Source organism: Melanerpes formicivorus, unplaced genomic scaffold (assembly GCF_026170545.1).
Source record: "Melanerpes formicivorus ecotype bairdi unplaced genomic scaffold, bMelFor1.0.p_v2 SCAF_46, whole genome shotgun sequence".
Lineage (NCBI taxonomy): Eukaryota > Metazoa > Chordata > Aves > Piciformes > Picidae > Melanerpes > Melanerpes formicivorus.
Genome location: NW_027142398.1, coordinates 3,293,586 through 3,320,453, shown reverse-complemented (window position 1 = coordinate 3,320,453; position 26,868 = coordinate 3,293,586). Strand labels below are relative to the sequence as shown.

General features: G+C 59.4%; 1 protein-coding gene across 2 annotated transcripts; it reads right to left on the bottom strand.

The window, feature by feature from the left end:
* Nucleotides 1-737: 737 nt before the first annotated feature.
* On the bottom strand, nt 738-26,868 carry SLC41A1 (solute carrier family 41 member 1). Of its 2 annotated transcripts, none has more exons than XM_068159653.1 (12): nt 26,784-26,868; nt 25,861-26,001; nt 24,792-25,557; nt 18,374-18,481; nt 13,923-13,994; nt 12,663-12,807; nt 12,417-12,563; nt 11,084-11,231; nt 10,140-10,219; nt 7,496-7,630; nt 6,018-6,166; nt 738-4,184 (listed from the first exon to the last, which is right to left on the bottom strand). In XM_068159653.1, exons 3-12 carry the CDS (start codon nt 25,167-25,169, stop codon nt 3,999-4,001), a joined length of 1,548 nt encoding a protein of 515 aa, XP_068015754.1. In that variant the 5' UTR covers nt 25,170-25,557; nt 25,861-26,001; nt 26,784-26,868; the 3' UTR covers nt 738-3,998. The 2 variants fall into 2 exon arrangements, with proteins under 2 accessions (XP_068015754.1, XP_068015755.1); XM_068159654.1 differs by having other exon boundaries at nt 11,084-11,186.

Below are 26,868 nucleotides of genomic sequence, written 5' to 3'. Positions count from 1 at the left end.
CACGGGCTGAAGCCCATGCCAAAACGTTTCTGCCTCTCCCACGTGTTCAGGAGCTCCCCCCTCAGAACAGGAAGGCACAGCCCCTCCACCACCCCCCCGGAGACCAAGATAGCAAAGGTCCCACACCCTGTGCCTAACCGCCCTGCTCTTTAGGGTGTGGGGAACGACCTGGCACTGCAGGTAGCATGGCCTGGGGCCAGAGGAGAGGTTAGAGCCAGCACAGGCTCCCTGGCTGCTCCCCCAGCCCTGCCGCAGCTGAGGCTTTGTTTTAGGACTCCCTGACAAAGATCCTCCGCCGGGAAAGCGGCCAAGAGGCACAGCCCCGCGGGGAAACAGCCCACAAGGGCCAAGCCCGCAGCTGGGGAGGGTGGGAGCCCCTCTGCCAGCCGCTAATCCTGCAAATGCAGGGGCTTAGCACGCCCCTCAAAGCCTGCAGAACTCCTTTTGTCCCCCACATACCTTCCCCAGGAGTCACAGGCCAGGAGGCCACCTCGGGCAGGGCAGGGCAGGGCAGAGCTCCTGCACCCAGCCCAGAACAAACACCTGGGGTGTTCCTGCTGGAGCCTCCAAGCAGCTCCCTGGCTCCAGCCAGGGCTCAGCCCAGGCCCCCCCAGCGCCGGGGCACGGTGTTTGGTTTCCTTAACTCTCACTCCACCACCCCATCACCAAGCCAAAAACCACAACCCCAAAGGGAGATGGAAGATGGGAGGGGGAGGAAGGAGACAGCACAGCCCAGCTAAATAAATGTCCTCTTTATTTACCCAAATATAATTTATCAGCTCAGTTGACCTCTGGCCTGGGATAGGAACTATAAATAATTAAAGACAGTCTGTCTTTGACTTTTTTTTCCACCCCCCCCTGGTTGTTGCTGTTTTGTTTTGCTCCTTTAAACAGAAAGAGTAAACCAGGATCTGGTTTTCACCTTGCAGGCAGCTGGCTGGTCAGCATGCAGCAGAGTGGGGCTGGTGGGAAAGGTTTGGGACCATCCCTACTCTTCAGGTTGAAGTGAAATCCTTCCCTGACCTAATCCCCACACACAAACACTCCCCTCAGGCCTCCTAGAGATGTCTGGACACCAGGAGCCCAGCAGCAGAGTGGCAGCTCTCAGCCTCCCTTCACAAGGGGCTCACAAGTGAGAAGATTCTTCCTCTGGGGAATCTGATCCTGAGGGACTGATGGGACACCTGAAAGGCCTGGAGAGTGGCTCAGCCCTGCCTGGAAAAGGTGAGGTGCTGAGGGGAGGAACTCCTGCAGCTGGTCCTCAGCTTCAGGCAGAGAAATCAGATGAGCAGCAGAGGATGCTCCACAAGTCCCCAGGCTGAGACCTCAGCACAGCAGGGTGTGGAGGTTGGGGCTTGGTTTCTGAGCAGAGCTTTGGCCAAAGGAGGTCTGGGAGAAGCTGTCAGGAGGGTGGAGAGGAGATCCAGAGCTGCTGCCACAAAGCAGCTGTGCAAAGGTGGAGAAGGGGACAGCAAGGCTGATGGCAGCAAGGGAGGAGGTGAAAAGCAGCTCAGAAGTGCTCTTGGAGGGGCTGGGAGGGAGCAGCCTGGCAGGGCAAGGACCCAGCTCTGCCTCAGCACTCCCAACAGCTCAGCAGGAGGAGGACTCAGCAAGCACCCACCAAAGCAGCAAAGGATTCTCCTGCAGCTTCAGAGAGGTCCTGGAGCAGGCAAGAGCCCAGCTGCTCTTTGGTTTGGATCCATCTGCTCCCAGGGCTTTCCAGAACTGGTCTCCCACTCACTAATCCTGGCCTTGCCCCCACGCTCACCTTCAGAGCTCTCCAGCCAGATCTCTGGGCTGGGACAGTGCCCAGTCCCAGACTCACTTTGCTCTTGGCCTGGACCATGAGCTCTGTTTTCTGGGGAACTGCTCCTAGCAAGTCCCTGCTGATGTCCACACTTGGGCAGAGCTCTGCAGAGCTCAGCTGGTGCCAGCACTGTCCACAGTGACAAAGAGATCTCCCAGCCTGGCCTTAGACCTTGTTTTCCACCTGAACATGAGGAGAAACTTCTCTGGTGTGAGGGTGGCAGAGCCCTGGAGCAGGCTGCCCAGGGAGGTTGTGGAGTCTCCTTCTCTGGAGAGCTTCCAACCCCCCTTGGCCATTGTGCTCCTGCTGTGGGTGCCCTGCTGGAGCAAGGGGTTGGAGTGGATGATCCCCAGAGGTCCCTTCCAACCAAGTCCCACCAGTCTGGGATTCAGGCCAACGTTCCCAGTACCACATCACACCACTTCCCAGCTGAGCAGAGATGCTTGGCCTGCCTGGGACAGGAAGCCAGGAGGAGAGGACAAGGATTGGTTTGTGGCAGACACACAGAAGTCAAAGGAGGCAATGAGGCCAAGCAGGCCACTCAGCTCTCTGCATTGACTTCTATCCCAGTGGGAAAACTAAAGAGCTCTGAGTGCTGACAGCCCTCAGGAGGATCATCCCTAACCACCTCAGCCATGCAGCAGAACAGGTTCCCTCTCTTCAGGCTGCTGCAGCCTGCAGGAGTGCTTCCAGCATGCAGGAGCAGCAGCAGAGGAGGCACCTGAGCCATGGCTGAACTGAACAGCAGGGAAAGCAGAGGGGCAAGCAGCAGAGCAGGGAAGCTGGGCTGGGAGCTGAGGCCATGCCTTACACACCTGCCCAGGGCTGGGTTCCTTTGCTCTGGTCCTGTACAGAGCTGCACCAAGAACCAGAGCTTCAGAGCTCTGACCTGCAGAGAGTGGCTGCACATGGAAGTACTCTTCCAAAAGAGACACCAAGAGCTTAATGCTCCCCAGTTGGAAGTGCCTCAAGCTGGCTTCTTCCCAGCAGCACTCAGCAACTGAGAGGGAGTCTTAAAGCACAAACCAGGACCTCTTTTTTCCCATCTGCTCCTCCAGGAAAGAACAATCAACCAAGCTGAGGAGGCTGCCATGAAAATGGAGCTGTGCCCACAGCAGCACAGAGAGGAGCCTGGCACACAGCACCCCTGAGGGCACCAGGAGATGCTCCAGCAGAGCACTGGCTGCTGGGAGGGAGAAGGATGAGCTCATGGCCAGGCAGAGCTCACAGCCCCTGCAGACAAAGCACAGAGTGTGGCCCTCTGCACGCAGCAGGAGCTGACTCAGTTGGTGGTGAGGGGAGGAACAAGCAGCCTGCAGGCTGAGATGCTGCCAGGTGGTTGGCAGCAGGGAGCCTGAGCCTGCCAGCAGAGACCAGCCCTGCTCCCAGCCAGATTTGGGGCTGAAATCCTCCCAGCCAGGGTCACTCACTTGGCCTGGGGGCACACAGGACCAGGTGTTGGAGCACAGAGGAGCCTTCCTCACCATCTCAGCTTGGAAGAGACCCTCAGGATCACCCAGGCCAACTCAGAATCCTACCCCACTAGCTTCACACCCCCAAGCACCACATCCAAACCACCTTCCAACACAGCCAGGCTCCAAGCCCCCTTTGCTTCGGAGGCCAGGCACAAGGAAAGCAAACTGAAGAGGGGAGAGTGACAGGGCAGAGGAGACAGGAGAGAACCCCCAGGCCCTCAACCCATCAGGTTGTACTTTGCTAGAGGGTGCAAAGCCCTGAACCCCACACCTCCAGCACTACAACCACTGAGGAAGCACGAAAGAGCAGCCCTGCACCTCGAGTGGCTGGGCCAGGGTGGGCTCCCTGCATGAGCAGAACCTTCCCACTGCCACCTTGCTCCAGACCTTCACTCCTATGAAATTGCACTTGGTGATTGTCTCTTTACACTTTTTTTTCTTGGGTTTTTTAGGGGTTTTTTGTTTGGTTTTTGCTTGCTTTGTCCTTCCCCCAAGCAGGTTTCAGTGCTCTCTCCAAACTCGGCTGGAAACACAAACCACTTAAAATCCCCATTGAAAATAATGAGAATCCAGCAGCCAAGGATGGAAGTCTCCAGGAGAGACAGGGTTGGAGGAGGAAGCAGAGCAGAAGTGGAAGAAAAGAACCAACCAAATGAAGGGAGGAAGAGGAGGAGGAGGAGGAGGAGGAGGAGTGAGAGAGGGGCAGCAAGGAGAAGCTAATCCCCCACGTCGGAGTCCCGGTCACCGATGAGCCACAGGACGTGGAAGCTGAGGGCCAGCAGACCTGTCCCAATCAGGTCCCCCAGAGCTGTCAAGTATGGGATGGAGAAGTTGTCAGGATCCAGGTCCCTGCCCCACATCCAGTGCACCATCCAGTCAGCAATGTACAGAAGAATGAGCACCTGGGAGGCAGGAAGAGAAGAGCCACGTCAGCCTCCCCGCGGCGCCCCCAACCTTCCCACAGCTGCAGCAAGCCCACAGGGTCAGAGACTCAGCAAGGCTGGAAGGGACCTCAGAGACCATCAAGTCCAGCCTGGCACCCAGGACCTGGTCCAGCTCAGACACACAACCTCCTGCCAAGGTTGCTGGGGTGGGAAGTCAGAAGCCCCTTGCTGAGCACAGCACTTCCAGCAGGCTGCATCCCAGAGCAATGAGTGCAGCACTGAGAGGATCCTGCTGAGTCTCCACAGGGGCCTGGGCATCCAGCTCCCCTCTCTCCCTGTGCCTCTGCCCCATCCTCCTTTAGCTCCACCACAGCTGGGCTTAGAAGGGAGAAGGTTGGCACCCAGCACCAAAAAGCCTCCATCTGGCATCTCAGTTCTCAGATCCAACAAGGAAGAGCTTGAAGAGACACAGGGCAGAGAGAGGACTGGGAGGCACACAGGGGTGGTGCTCAGGCAGGGGCAGCAACATCTGGCTCCCAGGAATGAAAGCAGCTCAGACTGGTTGCCAGAGTGTGGTGGTCTTCCTCATCTGCTTCAGCACAGATGTGCTGCTGAGGGACATGGTTCAGCACCAGACTTGGCAGTGTTGGGTTCATGAACAGAACTAACCAGGCTGGAAGAGACCTTTGAGGTCATCCAGTCCAACCTCTCACCCAGCACCATCTGATCAACTCAACCATGGCACCAAGCAGCCCATCCAGGCTCTTCCTAAACACCTCTGGGGATGGGGACTCCACCACCTCCCTGGGCAGCACATCCCAAGGGCCAGCCTCTCTTTCTATGAAGAGCTTCTTCCTATCCTCCAGCCTGAACCTGATGACCCTGAAGGGCTTCTCCAGCCTAAACCACTCTACCATCTAAAGACAGAAGCCATCTGCACCAGGCCTTAGGTCTGGGACAAGGAGTTGAAGCAGCCACAGGCCTTTTGGCTAACACCCCTGGGTGTCTCCAGAGCTGGCAGGGTCTCCCTCAGGAGCACAGCAGATGGCAGTCCCCTTGTCCCCAGCCCCTGCTGGGCTGCAGGCAGTGGTGGCCTTGCAGAGCGGAAGCCCCCACGGGGTGCCCAGCACCCAGCAGCCTAAGTTTAGCCTCCTGGATGACAGCAGCCTGCTCCTGCTCTGATGGATGCTCTGACTCATTTCCTCAGCCTGGCCTCAGCTTTAGGGGGCACTGAAAGCAGCAGGATGAGCCTGGGGGGGTGGGGGTGCAGCTGGGCTGAACAGGGAAGTCTCTAACTGGAACATCTCTCCCTGCCAGCCCCCTGCAAGGGGCCACTGGGTCTCTGGGGCAGGGGTAAAGTGGTCTGTACATGTCCCCCAGAGTCCCCACAGCTGCACAGCTGGCAGATCTCTGCCCTGCAGGGCAGGCAGGCAAAGGGCAGGACAAGCCACAGGGGGTCCCTGCAAACTCCACATCCTGTTTTCTTGCCTTCAGCACCTGGGAAAGTGCAGGTGGAAAACTGCTGAGGCACCTCCTGGGACAGGTAACACACACAAGGTAAACACTTCTGCCAGCAGAAGGACTTAGGAGAGACAAGAGAGGGATTCAGGATGTGCCAAACAAAGGAGAGAAAGCAAAACCTTTTGTGCAGAGGGAAGGAGAGTGAGGCTCTGCTCAGCCTGCTCCTGGCTCATTTGCCAATCTGCTTGGCACACCTCTGCCCAGCAGAGGAATCTCCTCCCCCGGGGGCCAGGGGATGGCCCTGTGCCTTCAGCAGTGCAGCTGCAGCTGAGCTGGTGACCTCTCACCCCCCACTGAGGGCTCCCAGCCCCCGAGGGGGCCTCAGCTTACCTGCAGGAGAGCAGCTGTCATGTAGAAGACTATAAAAATGAGGGTGAGTGTAGTGTGTCCACCTTGCATGGAGCTGATGGTGTAGAGGAAAACCAAGTGCCCAGGCACCACCAGGAGGAAGAGCACACGAGCAGAGCGGGAGTTCACGTCTGTCAGGAGACCAAGAGGGGCTTCAGGCTCAAGGGAAGGAATTCTGCAGCCCCCCTGGGCTCCAGGGGGCAGGGCAGCAGCACTGTGGTGATCCAGCACACTGGGGGAGGATCCAGGCTGAAGAATGCCCAAGGATACCTGGCTCCAAGCTTGGCAGGGGAGCTTAATTCTGTCACAGAATTGTCAGGGCTGAAAGGGAGCTCAAGGCTCAGCCAGCTCCAACCCCTCTGCCATGGGCAGGGACACCTCACACCACAGCAGGTTGCTCACAGCCACCTCCAGCCTGGCTGCAAACACCTCCAGGGATGAGGCTTCCACCACCTCCCTGGGCAGCCTGTGCCAGGCTCTCACCACCCTCATGGGGAAGAGTCTCTTCCTAATTTCTCCCCCTGTCCCCAGAGCAGAGCTGTTCCTAGGCCTCAGCTGCCACAAGGCCTCAGGTCCCACCTCTGAGAGTGCTCAGAGCCATCAAGGATTCACCATCCACACTGCACCCCCAGGGAGCTCTGGCTGTGCCCTGCCTGGTGATCACTTCCCCACCAGATCCCCAGCACACTGCAGACCTCTCAGCCCTCCCTGCCAAGGGCCAGCCTTGGCACAGAGGCCAGGAGGCCTCAAGGCTCTCGAGGAAGCTCGGAGAGGAGCAGCCTCTGCCCACGCTCGGGGCTGGAATGCAGGGCGTGGGCTGGCCAGAGCTGCTCACAGCCCTTGGAAGCAAGCAGCTCCCTGCAGCCCAGCAGAGCTGCACCCCTGCAGCCCCCTCCAGGCAGCCTGCAGTATCTGGGACCCATCTGGAAAAGATTTAGAGGGTGGAGGGCTTCCAGAACTAGGCAGCCAGGGCATGGGACTCGTGCACCGTGTGGTGCTCAGCCAGCAGAGCCCTGCTCTGCCCACAGCAGCTCTCACAGGTCCCAGGGTGTCAGGGGTTGGAAGGGACCTCTGGAGATCATCAAGTCCAAGCCCCCTGCCAGAGCTGGGCCACAGCATCCAGCACAGGTCACACAGCAACACATGCAGATGGGGCTGGAAAGCCTCCAGAGGAGGAGACTCCACAACCTCCCTGGGCAGCCTGCTCCAGGGCTCTGTGAGCCTCACAATGAGGAAGTTGCTCCTGGTGCTGGGGTGGAGCCTCCTGTGCTGCAGCTTCTGGCCTGGCTCTAGAGGGCAGGGCAAGCCAGGGGACCAGCCAGGGGACCAGCCACATCCCTCAGCTGCCTCCCAGCAGACCTTGGCCACCATTTCCTGCCAGGGGCAGCACCCAGCAGGTCCCAGCAGATCCCAGCACCCAGCAGACCCCAGCAGCACCCAGCAGACCCCAGCCTGCCCACCTGAGCTGAAGAAGGTGCTGCAGGGGCTGGGGCACTTGCGAGGGGCAGCCTCGGGGCTCTCTCCAGGCATCCCACTCATGTGCAGGTAGGTGGAGATGCGGCTGGCCTGCACTGCCACCAGGTTGCCTCCCACACCTGCAGAGGGCAGAGAAGAAGGGGAGGCCTCAGCCACTTGCAAGGGGGAGAGGAGCAAGGGGAAGGCTCAGTCACTTGCAAGGGGAGAGGAGCAAGGGCAGGCCTCAGTCACTCTCAGGGGGAGAGGAGCAAGGGGAGGGCTCAGTCACTCTCAGAGGATTAGAGGAGCAAGGGGAGGGCTCAGTCACTCTCAGGGGGAGAGGAGCAAGGGGAGGGCTCAGTCACTCTCAGGGGGAGAGGAGCAAGGGCAGGGCTCAGTCACTCTCAGGGGGAGAGGAGCAAGGGCAGGGCTCAGTCACTCTCAGGGGGAGAGGAGCAAGGGCAGGGCTCAGTCACTCTCAGGGGGAGAGGAGCAAGGGCAGGGCTCAGTCACTCTCAGAGGGGAGAGGAGCAAGGGGAGGGCTCAGTCACTCTCAGGGGGGAGAGGAGCAAGGGGAGGGCTCACTTTCAGGGGGGAGAGGAGCAAGGGCAGGGCTCAGTCACTCTCAGAGGGGAGAGGAGCAAGGGGAGGGCTCACTTTCAGGGGGGAGAGGAGCAAGGGCAGGGCTCAGTCACTCTCAGAGGATTAGAGGAGCAAGGGGAAGGCTCAGTCACTCTCAGGGGGAGAGGAGCAAGGGGAGGGCTCAGTCACTCTCAGGGGGAGAGGAGCAAGGGCAGGGCTCAGTCACTCTCAGGGGGAGAGGAGCAAGGGCAGGGCTCAGTCACTCTCAGGGGGAGAGGAGCAAGGGGAGGGCTCAGTTACTCTCAGGGGGGAGAGGAGCAAGGGCAGAGCTCAGTCACTCTCAGGGGGAGAGGAGCAAGGGGAGGGCTCAGTTACTCTCAGGGGGGAGAGGAGCAAGGGCAGAGCTCAGTCACTCTCAGGGGGAGAGCAGCAAGGGGAGGCCTCAGTCACTCTCAGGGGGAGACAGAGGATTTTTCTCTTCAGCAGCCCTGGAGCTGTCAGTGCTGCAATGCAGGCCAAGTCTATTTTTGATCTGAAATCCACTTTTGTAGGATGTAAAAACCTGAGAGCAAACCAAGTTCTGTCCTATGGCTTCAGCATACAGAATCAACCAGGCTGGAAGAGACCTCAGAGACCATCAAGTCATCAACCTATCACCCAGCATCATCCAATCAACTCAACCATGGCACCAAGGGCCTCACCTCCAGGGATGGGGACTCCACCACCCCCATGGGCAGCACATCCCAGTGGCCAACCTCTCTTTCTGGGAAGAACTTCTTCCTCACCTCCAGCCTGAACCTCCCCTGGCACAGCTTGAGACTGTGTCCTCTTGTTCTGGTGCTGGGAGAAGAGCCCAACCCCCACCCTTAGGCCAGACTGCAGCTTTACTCCTGCAGCCCTGGAAGCAGTGACATTTAGGCTTCCTCTGTCACTTTTGGTGGCTGATTCATCTCTTTTTGTTTCCCTCTTTTAAACTCCTAGTTCTTGTTTTAGGGTTGGGTTACTTTGGCATGAGGCAGAATGAAAGTGTGGAAGCCTCCAGCATGAGCTGCACTGCCTCACAGCTCACAGAATGGCTCAGGCTGGAAGGGAGCTCAGAGCTCATCTGCTCCAAGCTCCCCTCCATGCCCAGGGACACCTCTCAGCTACACTCAGCTGCTCAAGGCCTCAGCCAGCCTGGCCTTGAGCACCCCCAGGCAGGAGGCAGCCACAGCCACCCTGGGCAGCCTGTGCCAGGCTCTCCCCATCCTCACACTGAAGAACTTCTTCCTCACCTCCACTCTAACCCTGCTCACCCTCAGCTTCAAACCCTTCCTCCTTGCCCTGTCTCTAGACACCCTCATGAAGAGTCTCTCTGCAGCCTTCCTGTAGGACCCCTTCAGGTACTGGAAAGCAGCTCTGAGGTCCTCACTTTGTAACTCAATTTGTTGCAAAGAAAGCCCCAATCAATCCATTTCCCAGGCTGATCAGGCAGGCAGCAAGGAGGTAAAAGCTTCAGACCAGAGGCAATTCCATTTGCTGGCTCTGAGATGCAAATCCAAACCTTAGCACAAAAGGGGTTGGCTTGGAAGGGACCTGCAGAGCTCAGCAGAGACATTCCCACCTAGATCAGGGTGCTCAGAGCCCCATCACAGAGTGGGTTGGGTTGGAAGGGACCTTCAGAGGTCAGCAGAGACATTCCCAACTAGATCAGGGTGCTTAGAGCCCCATCACAGCATGCTCTGGCTTGGAAGGGACCTGCAGAGGTCCTCCAGCCCAGCCAAACCTTTCTGCTGCCAGGTGCCTCAAGGCAAACATTGTGAAAACTTGGAGTCTTCCACCAGGAGGTGAAGAGAGGTTTTGGTGGGCCCCTGGAAAATGGAGTTTGTAGCCTGCCAGGGCAGTCACCCTCCTGTGCTGGGCTGGCACCAGAGGGAGCCACCCTGCTGCAGAGCTGGGCTCCAGCCACCACCTCTCCCTGGCAGTCCAGGGGGATTGAATCTCCTTGCTTAAGCTGCCTGAAACAAGGCCCAGGGAATAATCCCACTGCTTGCCAAGGCTGCAGCAGCAGAGGGGAAAGGAACTCACCATTGATGACTGGAGTGAAGACAGCCATGCCAGCAAAGTTTGGATCTGAGACTGTTCTGTCCAGGATTAAGCCCCCAACGCTGCAGAGGGAGGGGGGAAGAGGTCAGGGCTGGAAGCTCATCAGCAAATACACAACCCAGGGCCCTGAGGGCTCTCTCTGCTGCACCCAAGGGTGACAGACACCTACTAACAGAAGTGTTTATGGCTGTGCTTGGTGGAGATGGTTTTAAGCCTCAACATTTGATGACAGAAGACAGCCTGAGCAGGATCCTTTCTCACTGCTGCCAGAAAACATCAGAGCCCCTACAGGTTACAGCTACACCATCACCCAGGAGTCCTTCTCCAGCCTTCCTGGAGGATCCCCTCAGATATTGGCAGGCAGCTCTCAGGTCCCCCCAGAGTCTTCTCTTCCCCAGGCTGCACACCCCCAGCTCCCTGCCAGCAGAGCTGCTCCAGCCCTTGGGTTATCTTTGTGGCCTCCTCTGGACTCACCCCACAGCTCTGTGTCCTTCTCATGCTGGGGACACCAGAACTGGACACAGCATTTGGGGCTGGGTCTCAGCAGAGCAGAATCAAGGGGCAGAATCCCCTCTCCTGCCCTGCTGCCCACACTCCTCTGGGTGCAGCCCTGCTGCCTTCTGGGCTGCATGAGGGCACTGCCAGCTCCTGGGGAGCTGCTGAACAGGATCTGTGTTTACTCCCTGGCCATGCCAGAGCCTCCCTGGGACACTGCTAAGGGCCTGGATTGCAGCAGCCAGGTTCTTAATCCCTCCTGTGCCTCAGGACCTACACCCCCAGGCTTTCATCTAGGAGCCACACAGCGGCCTGCAGGCTGCTGTGCCAACAGCAGAGCTTTCAGCTTTGGTTCCCTCTTGTTCCAAGGACACCAGAGGTTGAGAGGGCTGGGGGAAAGGGCTGGGGGAAAGGGGAGGAGCTCTTCCTACCTGCTGATAGCCATGGCAATGATGACTGGCTCCCAGCCAGAGTACAGCACCTCCCTGGTTGCTGCATTCTTCTTGGCAATGATGATCCAGATGGGCAGCAGAGCTATGAAGAAGGCACACACCAGAGGGTTCACATAGGCTCTGCTCTCTGAGGAGGAAAGAAGCAGAAGCAACAGCTCAAGGACACATCCTGCTGTGCTGAGCTGAGCTGCCACACCAGCTGAGCTCCCCAAGCCTGCCTGCCTGCAGTCAGAAGCTCCAGCAAGGGCAGGCAAAAAGGAGCCTGGAGCTCTGCAGGGCATGTGCCACGTTTCAACCCTAGCCAGCTGCTCCCCACAGAGTGGGATGGGGGAGGAAAAGAGGCAGGTAAAGCTTGGGGGTTGAGGTAAAGGCTGCTGGTGAGGACAGAAGAGGGTGACACTTGTGGGTTGAGGTAAAGGCAGCTTAACAGGACAGAAAAGGAAGGGGAAACAAACAAAAAGTGATGCAGAACACAACTGCTGACTGCCCAATGGCCAAGCAGCCCCTGAGCCACACTGTCCCCTGGCCAGCTCCCCCCAGGTTCTAGCCATCCCCCTTTGGCTGGTTTGGGTCAGCTCTCCTGGCTGTGTCCCCTGCTGCTGGCAGGGCAGTGTGAGGAGCTGGGAAGCCCTGCTCTGGAATAAACACTGCTCAGCAACAACTCCAACCTCCCAGCTCCAAGCACAGCTCCTAGGAAGAAGATTAACTTCACTCCAGCTGCAAGCAGGACAGCATGGCACCTCCTCCTCCCCAGGTGCTCACACTGGGGCTTTATCAACAGATCCAGCTGAGAGCTCTTTGATTTCCACTCCTCATTCCCACTTCCTACCCCTGGGCAAGATCTCCCAGGGTTGCTTCACCTCTGGCTGAACCTGGCTGAGTCACATCCCCTGCAGCCCAGCCAGGGAAGGAAGGTGGAAGAGAGGAAGGAGGAAGTCTAGAGCCTCCAGCTGCAGCTCTGCACTGAGTATCCCCAGCTGGTGCTGACAGCACAAAGGATGAATCCCCAGCTGCCTTCCCCCACTGCTTTAGCCACAGATGAGTCCTTAGCACATGGAAGGGGACAACCTCTCCCTCAGCACTTCAGCTGGTGAGAAGGAGCCATACAGATCACTGCCAAGGCTGGCTGCAGCTACAAGGCAGCAGAACATCCTCCTCCTCCTCCCCTCATCAGCTCTGACTACTTCTCACTAACTGAGACAGCTTCCAGGCCAGGCATCCCACCCACCCCTGAGGGCAGAGAGGGTGAGATGAGACAGAGACACAGCAGCATAGGAGCATAGAGATAGGGAGGCCTCCTGCTGCTCCTCACCCAGCTCTTTGTACAAGCCCCAGCTGATTCCTGAGAGCAGAGCCAGGGTGATGAGATCCCCCAGGCTGGCGGCTATCGGGGTGGCGACGTTATCAGGGTTGATCCCCATCTTCCTGGAGCCAATGATGACCCCAATCATGATCATGCCTGCAGCCAGAAAGAGGAAGGAAACAAGGATGAGGCCAAGGGGAGGCTCAGCAGGTCAGGAGGAAGCAGGTGGAGGGGTGTGCAGGGTCTGTGCCTCACCCAGCACAAGGGAAGCGATGAAGGCCGTGGCCACGCTGCTGGCGCAGAGCAGCACAGCATGGTCGATGCTGAAGTGTCCATCTGGGATCCAGCCAAACACCACTGCTGCAATGGAGGCCAGGAAGCCAACCACAGTAGCCTGAACCTGAGGAGAACAACTAGACAGTCACCAAGAATCACAGAATCACCAAGGCTGGAAGAGAGCTCAAAGCTCACCAAGTCCAAGCTGGCACCCAACACCTCATGGCTAAACCCTGGCTCCAAGTGCCACATCCAATCCCCTCTGCAACACCTCCAGGGATGGGGACTCCACCACCTCCCTGGGCAGCACATTCCAGTGGTTAACAACTCTCTCTGGGAACAACTTTCTCCTCACCTCCAGCCTGAACCTCCCCTGGCACAGCTTGAGACTGTGTCCACTTGTTCTGCTGCTGCTTGCCTGGGAGAAGAGACCAACCCCCACCTGGCTACAACCTCCCTTCAGATAGTTGGAGAGAGCAAGAAGGTCTCCCCTGAGCCTCCTCTTCTCCAGGCTAAGCAACCCCAGCTCCCTCAGCCTCTCCTCCCAGGGCTGTGCTCCAGACCCCTCCCCAGCTTTGTTGCCCTTCTCTGGACACCTTCCAGCAGCTCAATGTCCTTCCTGACCTGAGGAGCCCAGAACTGGACACAGGACTCAAGGTGTGGCCTGAGCAGTGCTGAGCACAGGGCAGAATGAGCTCCCTGCTCCTGCTGGCCACACTGCTCCTGATGCAGGCCAGGATGCCATTGGCCCTCTTGGCCCCCTGGGCACACTGCTGGCTCATGTTTAGGTGGCTGTCAATCAACACCCCCAGGTCCCTCTCTGCCTGGCTGCTCTCAGCCACTCTGACCCCAGCCTGCAGCACTGCCTGGGGTTGCTGTGACCAAAGTGCAGCACTCAGCACTTGGACTTGTTGAATGCCATCCTGTTGGCCTCTGCCCAGTTGGGACAAAACCCTAGAGAGCAAAATGGCCTTTGGTGAGGGAAGAGGGAACCACCACCCCCACCCCCTCCTCACCCAGGGGTTCATGCAGGTGGATCAGCATCCAGCTGGGAGACATCAGCTCTGACCCTATAGGGCAAATCATTATGGAGAGAGGGATGTGGGACAAAGAGGTGGCCTCAGGCAGGCAGTGCTGAGAGTCAAAGCCCAGGCACTGCACCCTCCTGGCAGCTGTCAGAGTTGGGCTCACCACCAAACACCAACACTTGCACTCAGCTCTCCTTTCACAGCTCCTTACCTGGATCAGAGCCATGTTCCCTGTTATCATCTTCCAGAGCTCTTTGGGTGTATCCATTTGGCCAATGTTAGCCTGCAAGAGGACATCCCAGTGTCAGCAGAGCCTGGCAGCACTTTGTGCCCTCCAGCAGGCAGATTCCTGCCTCCCAGCTAGGCAGGTCTGTGCCAGGAGCAGAAGCAAGCAGCAGCCTCAAATCCTTAACTCTTAAGAGGAGAGCAGCTGAGCACAGGAGATGTTTGTGTGCCCAGCTCTGCCCTGACAGCCAGGCTGAGACAGGCAGGGCTGTGCATGCCCCTGGGTAGCCACAGTGCCTCTTCCAGCAGTCCCTTTGGCCTTGCAGTCCACTCCTCTCCAGCTTCCCAGAATGCCAGCGTGGTGGAAGGGAGCCCTGGAGCCCATCCAGCCCAACCCCCCTGCTGCCAAGGCAGGGTCACCTCGGGAAGGTCACACAGGAACATGTCCAGGTGGGTGTTGACTGTCTCCAGAGATGGAGACCTCTCTCAGCACCCTCTCCTTCCCAGCTCCAGCAATGGGATGGCACAAGCAGAGCCAGACCCACCGGAGAGAGGCTTGGAAGGGAGGGCAGAGAGGAATCTACGTCTGAGGATGAAACAGCTTCCAAAAGCCACCAGAGATGCTCTGGCCCCACACAGAGCCATGCACTGCTGCTTCTCTGCTCACTGAATTCCCTCTGTGGGGATCAAGCCAAGGCTGGCTCAGCCCCAGCTGGGTCATGCTGCCCCTCAGGTCAGGAGCCAGGGCGGGAAGAGGGCTGCCCCGGGCCGGGCCGGAGCGAGGCCAGAGGGAGCTGGCAGCCAGCAAGGCTGCTGGGCTTGAAAGCTGAGCAAACAAGGCCAGTGCCACGTGGAGACCTGCTGAGGAGCAGGAACAGCCATGGCACACAGGTCAGCTGGCACTGCTACAGCTCTGGGAGCTGCTAGCCAGAAGAGACAGAACCAGAGTCACAGACTCAAGCAGGTTGGAAAGGACCTCAGAGAGCATCAAGTCCAAGCTGTCACCCAGCACCTCCTGACAGCCAACCCACGGCTCCAAGTGCCACATCCAATCCCCCCCTGAGCACCTCCAGGGTGGGGACTCCACCACCTCCCTGGGCAGCACATCCCAATGGCCAATCTCTCTTGCTGGGAAGAGCTTCCTCCTCACCTCCAGCCTAAACCTCCCCTGGCACAGCTTGAGACTGTGTCCTCTTGTTCTGCTGCTGGGTGCCTGGGAGAAGAGACCAACCCCCACCTGGCTCCAACCTCCCTTCAGGGAGTTGGAGAGAGCAAGAAGGTCTCCCCTGAGCCTCCTCGTCTCCAGGCTAAGCAACCCCAGCTCCCTCAGCCTCTCCTCCCAGGGCTTGTGCCCATGGCAGGGGGTTGGAACCAGATGCTCCTTGTGGTCCCTTCCAACCCTGGCTGATTCTATGATACTCTGAAGATGCAGCAGAGCCCAGCAGGATCCCTGCAGGTTGCTGCTTCTGGCAGAGCATGCAAGTTCTGCTCTCCCCTAGCACCTCCTAGGTCTTGATGGGAGGCTGGAAGGATGGATCTGCAGAGGGGGAAAAGCTGCTGTCCAGTCCTGTGCTGTTAGAAGTGAAGTGGAGAGGAAACAAGGGAGAGGCTCAACCAAGCTGAAGAGGTAAGGACAAGCTGGGAGTGATTGGCTGATGGGATCAAACCCAAGCCTCTGCACAACAGTACAGGAGCAGTTTCTTCCTCCCAGGTTTCCTTGCTGGCCTCCAGAGGAACCCAAGCAGGCAGAGCTCAGCCAGTCCTCACTGCATGAGCCTGAGAGAGCTGCCAGCTCCTCACAAGCAGCCCTGAGGTGTGCCCACCCCTGGAGAGAAGGAAGGGATGGAGGAAAACCAAACACAGAGCTGCCTGCAGCAGCACTCAGCACATCCAGCACAGGCAGCTGAGCTCCATATGAAGCCTGACCTCCAAATTCCAGCCACAGGGCAATTAGGTTGGGATTAACACAGCCAAGCAACAGGGTTTTAATCCTCTCACTAAATGGGAGAGTTTTGCTCCTTCATTTGTGGGAGGAATTTCTGGGGGGGCCTTAATGCAGCACTAATTAGAGAGCCACAGCCTGAGGAGCCACTGCAGGCTGCTTGCCTGGGGAGAGAGCAGCTCAGAGGGGCAGAGGGGAGCTCCCTCCACACAGCTCCACGTGGATCCCCCATGCTGAGGCAAGAAGAGGGCAGGGAGAGGAAAGGAAAGCCCAGGAGCTGACCCTGTCCCACCATGAAGGCAGAGTGCAGGCAGGCAGAGGACACAGGCTGGGTGCTGGCACCCCAGGTGACTGCCCCCTCGCTCTGCTCAGGGGCAGGAGCAGGCCCCAGCAGCCCCAGCTGGAGTGAGAGCAGCAGCTGCTGGGCACAGGCAAGCTGCACCAGAGCTCTCTGAGCCAGCTTCCTCACAGCCCTGCTGGCACCCCAGGTTATTGCCCCCTTGCTCTGCTCAGGGGCAGGAGCAGGTCCCAGCAGCCCCAGCTGGAGTGAGGGCATCAGCTGCTGGGCACAGGCAGGCTGCACCAGAGCTCTCTGAGCCAGCTTCCTCACAACCCTGCTGCAGCCACCACAGCAGACAGGGGAGGGCTTGGCACCCCTGTGACTCTCTGCACAGCCTCACTTCCCTGCCAAGCCTGCCCCAGCACTGCTGCCTGCCAGCCCCCCAAGGCAAGAGCACCACAAGGGCTGTGCTGCCCCTGCCCCAGGACAGCCAAGCACTGCCCCTGGTGAGCCCATGCTCAGGAAGTGCAAGCTGGCCAAGGCCAAGAGGGAGAAGGGCCTGTGCCAGCAAGGAGCCTGACATGACCCCAGCAGTGCAGAGCAAATAAAACAAAGCAATTTGTTTCCCAGAACCAAGGGGCAAACAAAGCTCAGCCTCTGTCCCTGCAAGTCCTGCCACAGCTGGGCCAAGGGCAGTGTGAAGCCTCCCAGCAGCTCTGTCCAGCACAGAGGGGAAGCAGCCACAGCCCAGCTCTTGCCAGGTGCTGCTGGCACAGCCACCCCCAGGCAGCTCAGCACCCTGCTCCTTGCTGAATCCCAGCAGGAGCCAGCAGGCAGGCCCTGGAGTGCAGGGGCCAAGACAAGGCTACCCCAGGGAAATGCTCTCTGCCTTCCTGTTCCCCAGGAGCAACCTCAGGCTCTCCAGAGTGTGGTGCTCCACTGGTGGGGGGCAGCAGCACCCCTTTGGGTGGGCACAGGGGACAAGAGGAGCTGCCACTGATGAGCAGCACAAAATGTTGGCTCTGCTGCCATCCAGGAATTCTCCAGAACACTTTGGGCTTCAGAGGCCAACAAGAAGCTACTGAGGAGCAAAAAGTCACAGCTGGCATCACCCCACTGCTCAAGAAGGAAGAACAAGAGAGGGCTCAGAGGAGCAGACCTCCAGAGAGCTCTTCCACACTCTGCTTTCCTCTGCAGCACCCAGCAAGGGGAAGGCTGAGAGGAGAGGACCATGCTCAGAGGCAGCTCCCTGCTGGCTGCCACCAGCCAGGCAGGCCTCCAGCCCTCCACCTCAGAGAGCACCTCCCAAGGAGCTCTCTTGGGCCAAGGCACACCAGCTCCTTCGCACTGCAGAGGCCAAGCCCAGGCTGCTTGCTGCAAGGGCTCCCTTCCAGCAGCTCACAGCACAGTCAGGAGCTTGGCAGAAGGCAGCCAACACCTCCAGGATGCAAGATCCCAAGCCATGCAGGCTCCCAGCCTGGGGAACAGAAGCAGCAGGCAGTCACTGCTGCCATGCTCAAGCAGGAGCTGCTCTGCAGAAGGAAGGAGCATTACTGTCCCTGTCAGGAGGGGATTTCAGTCCCTCTCCAGTGCTGCCCAGCTGCAGAGCCAGGCTGCTGTGTCACAGAAACACAAAGCACCTCACTGCCAGCTGCCCTCACCCAGTGCTCTGAGGAGCTGCCAGAGCCTGCCTCCATCCCACACAGGGAGCTCACTGTCTCCCAGCAATGGGCCTGAGCCCCAGCAAGGGAAAAGCCCAGCCCTGCCTCTCCAGCAGCTTCAAGAGGCTGTCAAACCACCTGCAAGGTCCTCTCCATGTCAGCCTTTGCTGGAGAGTTCTCTCCAGGCTCTCTCCTCTCCCAGCCTTGCAGAGCCTGGCCTGCTGCAGCCTGCTTTGATGCTATGTCTGCACCCAGCTTCCTCACCAAGACAACTGGATCCAAGCACTCCAGATGCTCAGCTGCCACTGCCAGCTCACACCCCCTGCCTCCAGGCCCAGGAGCAGCCACCACAAGGAAGCGAACTGGCAGCAAAGCTTCAGGCTGATTAAACCTTCACACCTGATCAGTCCAGTGGCATGAAGGCACCTTCCCAGCATCCTAAACTCCAGGCTCTGCTTTCTGTAGTCACTGCCTGAGAGGTTTTTGTCCACCCAGCCACCACACACACCCCCAGAGACCTTCCCATCCCTTCCCCAAGCTCCCTGGATACTCACAGCTGTCGACAGGCGAGAGGCCAGAGTCATCTCCAGGTTCCCCTTCAGGCCCAGCAGTGCAGGCACCAAGATAAAAACCTCTGTCACATACTTGAAGACATCCCAGTGCTGCAAGATTGGAAGCAAGAGAGACCATTAACAGCAACCCTGGCTGCTAGAAACCTTTGCTTTGGCTCTGGGGGGCTACAAGGCAGCTGGGGAGGGACTTCTGAGAAGGGCTTGTAGTGCCAGGCTGAGAGACAACAGCTTTGAGCTGGGAGAGAGGAGACTGAAGAAGAGGAAGAAATTCTTCCCAGTGAGGGTGGGGAGACACTGGCACAGGTTGCTCAGGGAGGCTGTGGATGTTCCCTCCCTGGAGGTGTTCAGAGCCAGGCTGGATGAGGCCCTGAGCAGCCTGTGCTGGTGGGAGCTGTCCCTGCCCATGACAGGGGGGCTGGAGCTGGGTGAGCTTTAAGTTCCCTTCCAACCCAACTCACTCTGTGGGGTCTGGGGGGGGGAGCACACATGGCTCTGGGAGTCTCAAGGTGCTCCCTCCCTGGAGGTGTTCAGAGTCAGGCTGGATGAGGCCCTGAGCAGCCTGGGCTGGTGGGAGCTGCCCCTGCCCATGGCAGGGGGCTAGCACTGGATGACCTTCGAGGTCCCTCCCATCCCAACCCATTCCATGAAGTGTCTCTTATTGTTCTACCCTTGCAGGCTGGCACTGCCCACACGTGGCCCTGCACCCCCCCAGGTGCCCCCCTCTGGACTGTGCCCTGCTCCTGGTGCTGGTGGAGCAGCCCCCAGGGGCCCCTGCCGAGCTGCCAGGCCGGCTCCCACCCCGCACCGCGCGGCTCCAGATCCCCCAAAGACCAGCCCTGACGGCATGTTTGCAGCCTCAGAGGCCAAAGCAGGGGAAGATGAAGAAACTTTGCCCAATGCTTGCAGTTTTTGGCAGGGCTGAGTGCTGGAGGCAGGTCAGGCTCAGCTGAGAGCCCTTCCCCACACGCAGGCCTTACGAAAGCATCGTGGAGCGAGGCAGCGCCGCGCCCCGAGCCTGCCGAACACACCGAGCCCCCTGCTGCCCTTCACCCCCCTGGGGAGCTGTGTGCCCCCCCTGCCTGGCACCTCCACTGCTCAGATAGAGCCATGGAGTTGTTTTGCTTGGAAGAGGCCTCTGAGATCACTCAGCTCACAGTATCACAGAATCACCAAGGTTGGAGGAGACCTCAAGGATCATCAAGTCCAAGCTGGCACCACAGAGCTCATGGCTAAACCATGGCACCAAGTGCCACATCCAATCCCCTCTGCAACACCTCCAGGGATGGGGACTCCACCACCTCCCTGGGCAGCACATTCCAACAGCCAACAACTCTCTCTGGGAAGAATTTTCTCCTCCCCTCCAGCCTAAACCTCCCCTGGCACAGCTTGAGACTGTGTCCTCTTGTTCTGGTGCTGGGTGCTTGAGAGAAGAGACCAACCCCCACCTGGCTACAACCTCCCTTCAGGGAATTGTAGACAGCAAGAAGGTCTCCCCTGAGCCTCCTCTTCTGCAGGCTAAGCAACCCCAGCTCCCTCAGCCTCTCCTCCCAGGGCTGTGCTCCAGACCCCTCCCCAGCTTTGTTGCCCTTCTCTGGACACCTTCAAGTCTCTCAATGTCCTTCTTGAACTGAGGAGCCCAGAACTGGACACAGGACTCAAGGTGTGGCCTGAGCAGTGCTGAGCACAGGGCAGAATGACCTCCCTGCTCCTGCTGGCCACACTGTTCCTGCTGCAGGCCAGTCCAACCATCAACCCAAGCCCACCACGAGCCCTGGCCCCAGGTGCCATGGCCACACCTTGCTGGGGCACCTCCAGGGGTGGGGACTCCACCACCACCTCCCTGGGCAGCCTCTGCCAACCCCTGACCAGCCTTGCAGTCAAGAAGTTTTCCCTTACATCCATCCTAAGCCTCCCCTGGCTCAACTGCAGGTCACTTCCTCTCACTCCCCTGGGCAACCTCTCCCAGGGTCTCAGCACCCTCACAGCAAAGGCCCTTTAAGGTCACAGCTAGGAGGGGATGAGCTTGGCCCTCCTTGGGCTATCTTTAGGCAGGCAATTCTGATTTCTTCTTGCTGCTGCTGCTTGTAGCAGTGAATGCTTTGCTACAACTCCCCTTTGGGCTACCCAGAACTCGGTCAGCAAGTGACAGGCTCCCACTTCCCAGCAGCACAAGCTGGCTGCCAGCAGAGTCACTGCAGGAGAAGAACATCCTCCTGAGTCAGCCCACAGCCTGCAAGGGCTGGGCAAAACTTTCCTGGCCCTGCCTCCAGAGGATCACAGAAGCAGGATCAGGCCACAGCTAGAGCAAGCTCACAGCTTTCCCCCACCTTGTCCCCAGCCTGGCTTTGTAAACCCATCTCCAAAGGAGGTCCTGGCACTGCAGGCTGGTGCCAGAAGGGCTGTGGCTGGAGCCTGCTGCAGCTGGAGCCTGCTGCAGCAGCTCCCTGAGCAGGAGAGGGGTGTTCCTGGAGCCAGGCCTGAAAGCCATCCTCAGGGAAGGAAAACAAGGAGATTTCTGCAGAGCTCAGCAGCTTGCTGACTGCAGAGAGCAGGACCCATGGGCTCCTGCCAGCTGTCTTAATCTGAGAGGTTATACAACACTGGGCTAGGGGCAGTGAGGAGGTCCTGAAGAGCAGAGAGCTCCCTGCAGAGTCCTGTGCCCACAACCTGCCTCCCTGGGGAGAAGCAGAGCCAGGCTGTTTGGGGAGCACAACAGAAGGGAAAGAGAAGAGCAGAGGGGAATTTCAGCCCAGGATATTGAGCTGTGCAAATCCTTTCTCCCCCTCCTCCTCTGGCAGCCTGTTGAGCAGCACAGCAAGGAGCTGCTCCCAGGGGGGAGGAATGAGGCTGACACAGCACACAAGATCCTCCAGGATCCTCCAGTTTGCTCCACACCAAGGGGAACAACACTGCACTGGGGAGCAAGGGGGGGCCCTGGCTGGCTTTCAGCAGAGCTCCAGTAGAGAACTGCAGGGAGAGGCTGTTCCATCTGCAGCACCTCCTCCCTGCCCTCTGGGGAAGGGGAGCAGAGAGACTATCACCAATCTAGGCTGAACTACTTCTAGCTTCATTTTCTGCTAAGCCTTGGAACAGAAACCCACCCAGACAGCAGAGCCAGCAGGCCCTGCTCTCCCCCAGGCAGCAGGACAAGATCAGACCCTGGCCTGCCAGAGAGGTTCTGGGAGCCTCACCAGGCCCTGGGTGGTGGTTTGCAGCACCCAGCAGGCTTGCTGCCTTTCAGAGGCTGTGCACCTGCAGACAGCAGCTATTTCAGGGCTGCCAGCTGCCTCCCAGTTGCTGTCACTTTCAGTCCCCATGTGTGAAGGGGAGGCTTGCAGGAAGCATGAGTAACTGCATGCTTTTGCTCCCATCCTGGCAGGGAGGTGATTCATGCCAGCTCAGAGGGGAGGGACGTGCTGCAGGGCAGAGCTGGGACTCTCCTGGTGAGGCTGCTTCCCACCCTGCATTCCCCCAGCCCTCTCCCTCCAAAATGTCAAAGCACAAGTGGCCTTCACAGGAAAGCCACAGCTCCAGTGCTGGCAGTGCCAGCCAAGACCCATTCCAGAGGGCTGCTAACGCCAGAGGTGGCCAAGAAGGGGAAAGGAGCAACCTGACCAAGGCTCTGAGCAGCCTGATCTGGTGGGGAAGGTCCCTGCTCACTGCAGGGAATTGGACTTGGTGACCTTTGGAGCTGCCTTCCAACCCAAACCATTCTGTGATTCCCAAGGGTGTCCAGCAACAGGACAGGGGGGAAAGAGTTTGGAGCTGAGGGAGAGAAGGGTTAGGCTGGAGCTCAGGAAGAAGTTCTTCAGTACGAGGGGGGAGAGACTCTGGCACAGGCTGCCCAGGGAGGGTGTAGATGCCCAGGGAGGTGTTCAAGGCCAGCTTGGATGAGGCCTTGAGCAGCTGAGTCTAGCTGAGAGGTGTCCCTGCCCATGGCAGGGGGTTGGAGGAGATGATCTCTGAGGTCCCTTCCAACCTGAGCCATTCTGATTCTGTGAGCAGAGTCCCTACTCCCTGGGAACCACCTCCCATCCCATCCCATCCCACCCACAGCAGACAAGTCTCCAGAGAGCAGAGGAGTCTGGAACACAACAACCAGGGCTGTGCTGGGAGAGGGAACTGTGCCAACAGCCCTGGAGTGCAGCTGCCCTGCTCTCCTGTCACCTGGCCCCGAGGTCCCTCCAATCCCACCGGGAGCAGAGGCAAATTCTCCCCAAGGGGCAAATTAGGGAGACATTAATGGGCCACCATGGCCAAAGGCCAGGGCTGCCTGTGGTCACAGTGGGGAGGCCAATTACAGCTGGCTGATTAATCCATTTGCCCCAAACAGAGGAAAGTGTGCATGGAGCCCTCCCCAGGGCTGCAGCCAAAGCCCCAGGGCCCCGCTGACCCTCTCCACAGGCTTCCCTTCTCCCCCCCAGGGCTCTGGGAAGCCATTTACCAGGATCAGCTCCCCAGACACTGCAGGCAAGCAAGCAGAGCCCACAGGCTTCCCATCCCCCCTCTCCACCCCATGGCATTCCGATGCCTCCTTTAATCCCAGGGCCAGCGGAGCCGGCAGGACAAGCCGCAGGGCCCCGCGCTGAGCTGCTGTGGGACACAGGCATGACAAAGCTCTCTCCCTGATGGCCAGGAGAGAAAAAACACAACCCCAGGACTGTGCTGCAGGATCCCAGCCCTGCCCCACTCCTCCCTGCCCACAGAGGTTGGTCCTTCTCCAGGAAAAGGCTCCGGGCTCCAGCCGCTGGCTCCGGGGAAGAGCCGGAAAAGCCAGGCAGGAGCTCGCAGGGACCTCAGCGAGGGGAAGCGTGCCTGGAATGGCTCTCTTCCCCCAGAGCATGATTCCAGTAAACCTCTCCCAGGCCACTTTAGAGCAGGAGCCTTTCCTGTTTTCAGCTCTTTCAACAGGTTGCCTCAAGAGAAAGCCCCAAGGATGAGCACAGTGCTCAGGCACGCAGGGAAAGAGCCAGCGGGGCCGAGGGAGCAAGGGGAGAGTCTGCTGGGCCACCCCCAAGAGCCTGGGGTGCCCTCCTGGCACACAGCTGGGCAGAGATGATCCTCACTGCCAGCCACACAAGTGCCTGGCAGCTGAGTCTGTCTATGCCAGCACTGCCAGGGGTTGTTTATTTCCCCTTAAGCAAACAGAGGAGCTTCCAGCAGAGCATTTTTGGTTGACCACAGCTCCAAAATGGCTGCTGCCTCCTCCTCCTCCTCCTGCCAAACAACTTCACAGACCTGCACTGCATGGAGGACAGAGTTGGGCACCTCAGGGACCATGTTGGGCTCAGCATCAGTAAATTCAGCTCAACCTGCCTTTCAGAGCAAAGGTTAAGCAGCTGAGCTGCTGCCAGAGGCACCCAAGGCTGGGACCCAGAGCCTGGGGAGACAGCCACAAAGTCACATTTGCCTCCAAGGAGCTAACCAAGCTGCACAGCTGCTGGGTTCCCACAGTGCCACCTGCCATGAGACACCTACTGAGGGCAGGTGCCTGCTGGCACAGCAGCTTTCACCCAGGGCTAACAGCTGGTCTTTGCTAAGGATCACCTCCACTCCACACAGCAGCCCTCAGGAGGAACAGCTCTGGCAGCCCAGCTGCCCCTGGCTACCTCAAGAGCCCCAGAAGGCAGCACAGAGGCCACTCAAGCAGCCTTTAACCTTCAGAGCAAGCCACCAGGCAGGCCTCCCACCCAGAGTGTGATAAGTGACTTATTAACCTGGGTGGCACGAGCCTGGCATGCAGCAGAGAAGGAAGGAAAGGGATGCAGGACCTGGAGAGCTCATGGAGAACCTGTGGAGCTGGGAGGCCTACAGCCACCATCAGGGAACACTATTTCCAGCCATAACACATGGAGTGGGCTCAGTCTCCAGACAGAGCTTCCAGCTGCTACCTCCTCCCATGAGCCAGAGCAGGGCAGGGGTGCCCCACAGCCTCTCAGCCTCTTCCCATGAGCCAGAGCAGGGCAGAGGTGCCCCACAGCCTCTCAGCCTCTTCCCATGAGCCAGAGCAGGGCAGAGGTGCCCCACAGCCTCTCAGCCTCCTCCCATGAGCCAGAGCAGGGCAGCTGCAGCACAGAGGTGCCCCACAGCCTCCTCCCATGAGCCAGAGCAGGGCAGTTGCAGTGCAGAGGTGCCCCACAGCCTCTCAGCCTCTTCCCATGAGCCAGAGCAGGGCAGCTGCAGCACAGAGGTGCCCCACAGCCTCTCACTCCAGATATCACCAAGGTCCCCTCCTGTCTCCCCCTAGCCCAACCAGCATGCAGGGTAATTGGCCTCCTTCCCTCACTCTGTCTGCTGAACCAGCCTTGGCACTGAAGTCCTCCCTGGCTAGGGGTCAAGTCACGGCCTGCAGAGACAGGCTTCAGAGCCCAGTGCCACGCCAGGCCAGCGTCCATCCTACCTGCACAATGTCCAGCACCATGCCAGCAGCAACTGTCCCAAAACCTGCCAGGAGGAAGGGGAAGAGGACTTGCAGTCCGATGGAGAAGGAGGTCTCCTTGAGGGGCGAGGGGGGCTCAGGGCCCCGGTCCGTGCTGGTGTCGTCGCTCTCGTTGCTCTGGCTGCCGTTTTCCAGCAGGGCATCTTCCTCCCGCACCCCCTTGGCGTTGGCACGGGACTCCAGCACCACCACCTCCACCCCAGCCCCGGCAGCCGCCAGGAACGCGGAGGGCTCCGCCGGCGGCCCCCGCTCCGGCCCGGCCAGGCGCTCCGGGGGCAGGGCGGGCGGCGCGGCCCCGTTGGCCTGCAGGGGCTCCTTCTGCTCCGGCTTGGCAGACATGCTGCACCGAGGCTCTCCTCACCCTTGGCTCGCTGGGCCTACAGCCAGCAGCTGTTGCAGGAGAGATGATCTTCCAGGAGCTTATACAAATGGCCTTTCCAGCATCTAGAGCCAACCTCTCTTACCCCTGCTCGCCTGCCCTGGAGCGCAGAGACTGCTCCTGCAGCAGAGATCCCCATCAAGCAACGTCCAGGAATGGAGGACACCAACCAGGGAGCTAGCAGGGAACACTGCAGGAGCTGGGGACTACAGCAAATTCCCTCTAGTCCTCCTCCTCCCCAGCACCGTGGGGTGCAGCAGCCAAGCGACAGGCTCCAAGCTTCTCCTCTTTGACTTGGGACACTTCAGTGCCTCTCTCTCTCCAGGTCTTCTTCCAGCAGCACCACTGCTGTGGGGGGACACACAAGGCAGAGAGAAGAGCAGATGGAAGTAAGTAACACAGGAGCTTAAAGAGCTGAGAAAGCAGAGAGTGGATACAAGAGGGGCTGGCTCTGGGAGATGCTGCAACCCAGAACAGCTCTCCTCACCACCAGGGCTTTGTCACTTTCTCCAGTGGCATTTGAGTCTGAAGGCTCCTGGGGGGTTTTGCTCTGTTTCAGCCTGGCTTGTGCTCTCTGCCAAAGCAGTCAGCAGCAGCACCACGATCTCCAAGTGTCACTGCCCTCCTCCTCTTGCAGGAAGAATTTCTCACCTTCCAGCACAACGCAGCCAGCGTCCTTATTTAAAGCAACAGCAAGCTCCTGGTTAGGGTTTCTTAGTGAGCTGAGCAGGCTGGAGGGTGGGAGCTGGCATTTGGACAGCCTCAGTCACTCTCTGAGAACTCCTCTTTCACCTGGAACACGAGAAGGAAAGAGATATCCTGCTGGGTCTCGTGGCAGGCAGGACAAGGGCTCATTCATTCCACAACCTTCTCCTCCAACCTACGCTGAAGGTACAACCTTCAGGCTACAGCTTTTAGCCCTCCTAGCCCTTCACTCTTCCAGCCTTCTTTGCCCCTTCCTCCACATTTCAGGGTGGCTGTGTCAGGGGAGACGAGGAGAAGATCAGCTCTCTTCTGCCCCTTCCCCAGAAGAGACCTCGGAGGTCCCTCCGCAGGTCTCCCCCATGGGAGTCTCTCCCGGGGGGTATCGCCAAGCCGCGCAACAAGGGTGCCCAGCCCGGAGGCCGAAGTCCCGCATGGAGCCACCGGCCACAACCTCGGCAGCGAGTGCTGCCCGCCGTGAGCCCCTCGCCGAACCGGAGCAGGCGTGCGGACAGCGCGCGGCCCCGGGGCTCCGCTCCATCCCCGCCTGCCGCAGCGCTGGAGGTGCCGCAGCGCTCGCAGAGCCCCGAACGTGGCGGAAGCGAGCGCGGAGGAAAGCGAGCGGCCCGCAGCCCCCTAAGCCCCAACCTCTAAAGCGGACTCAGCCGAAGCCCAGCCCAGCTCCACCGGAGGCACCAGCGCCCACCGGGAAGCACTGTCCCGAATACACCGGAGCTGCTCCGGCCGCCGGCCCGGCCTGCCTGTTCGCTCTCTGCGGAACAGGGCTGTCGCGGGCCCCCTCGCTGCCCCTGCCGCAGACCGTGGGCCCCACCGCAGCGGCCACCCGCCCCCCGGTTCGCCGAGGACCTCACCGCTGGGCACCGCAGAGCCTCCCGCTCCGCTCGCTCTGCCCCGCCGGACCCGCTGCGGGCTGCCCCGCGCCGCCCTGACATCACC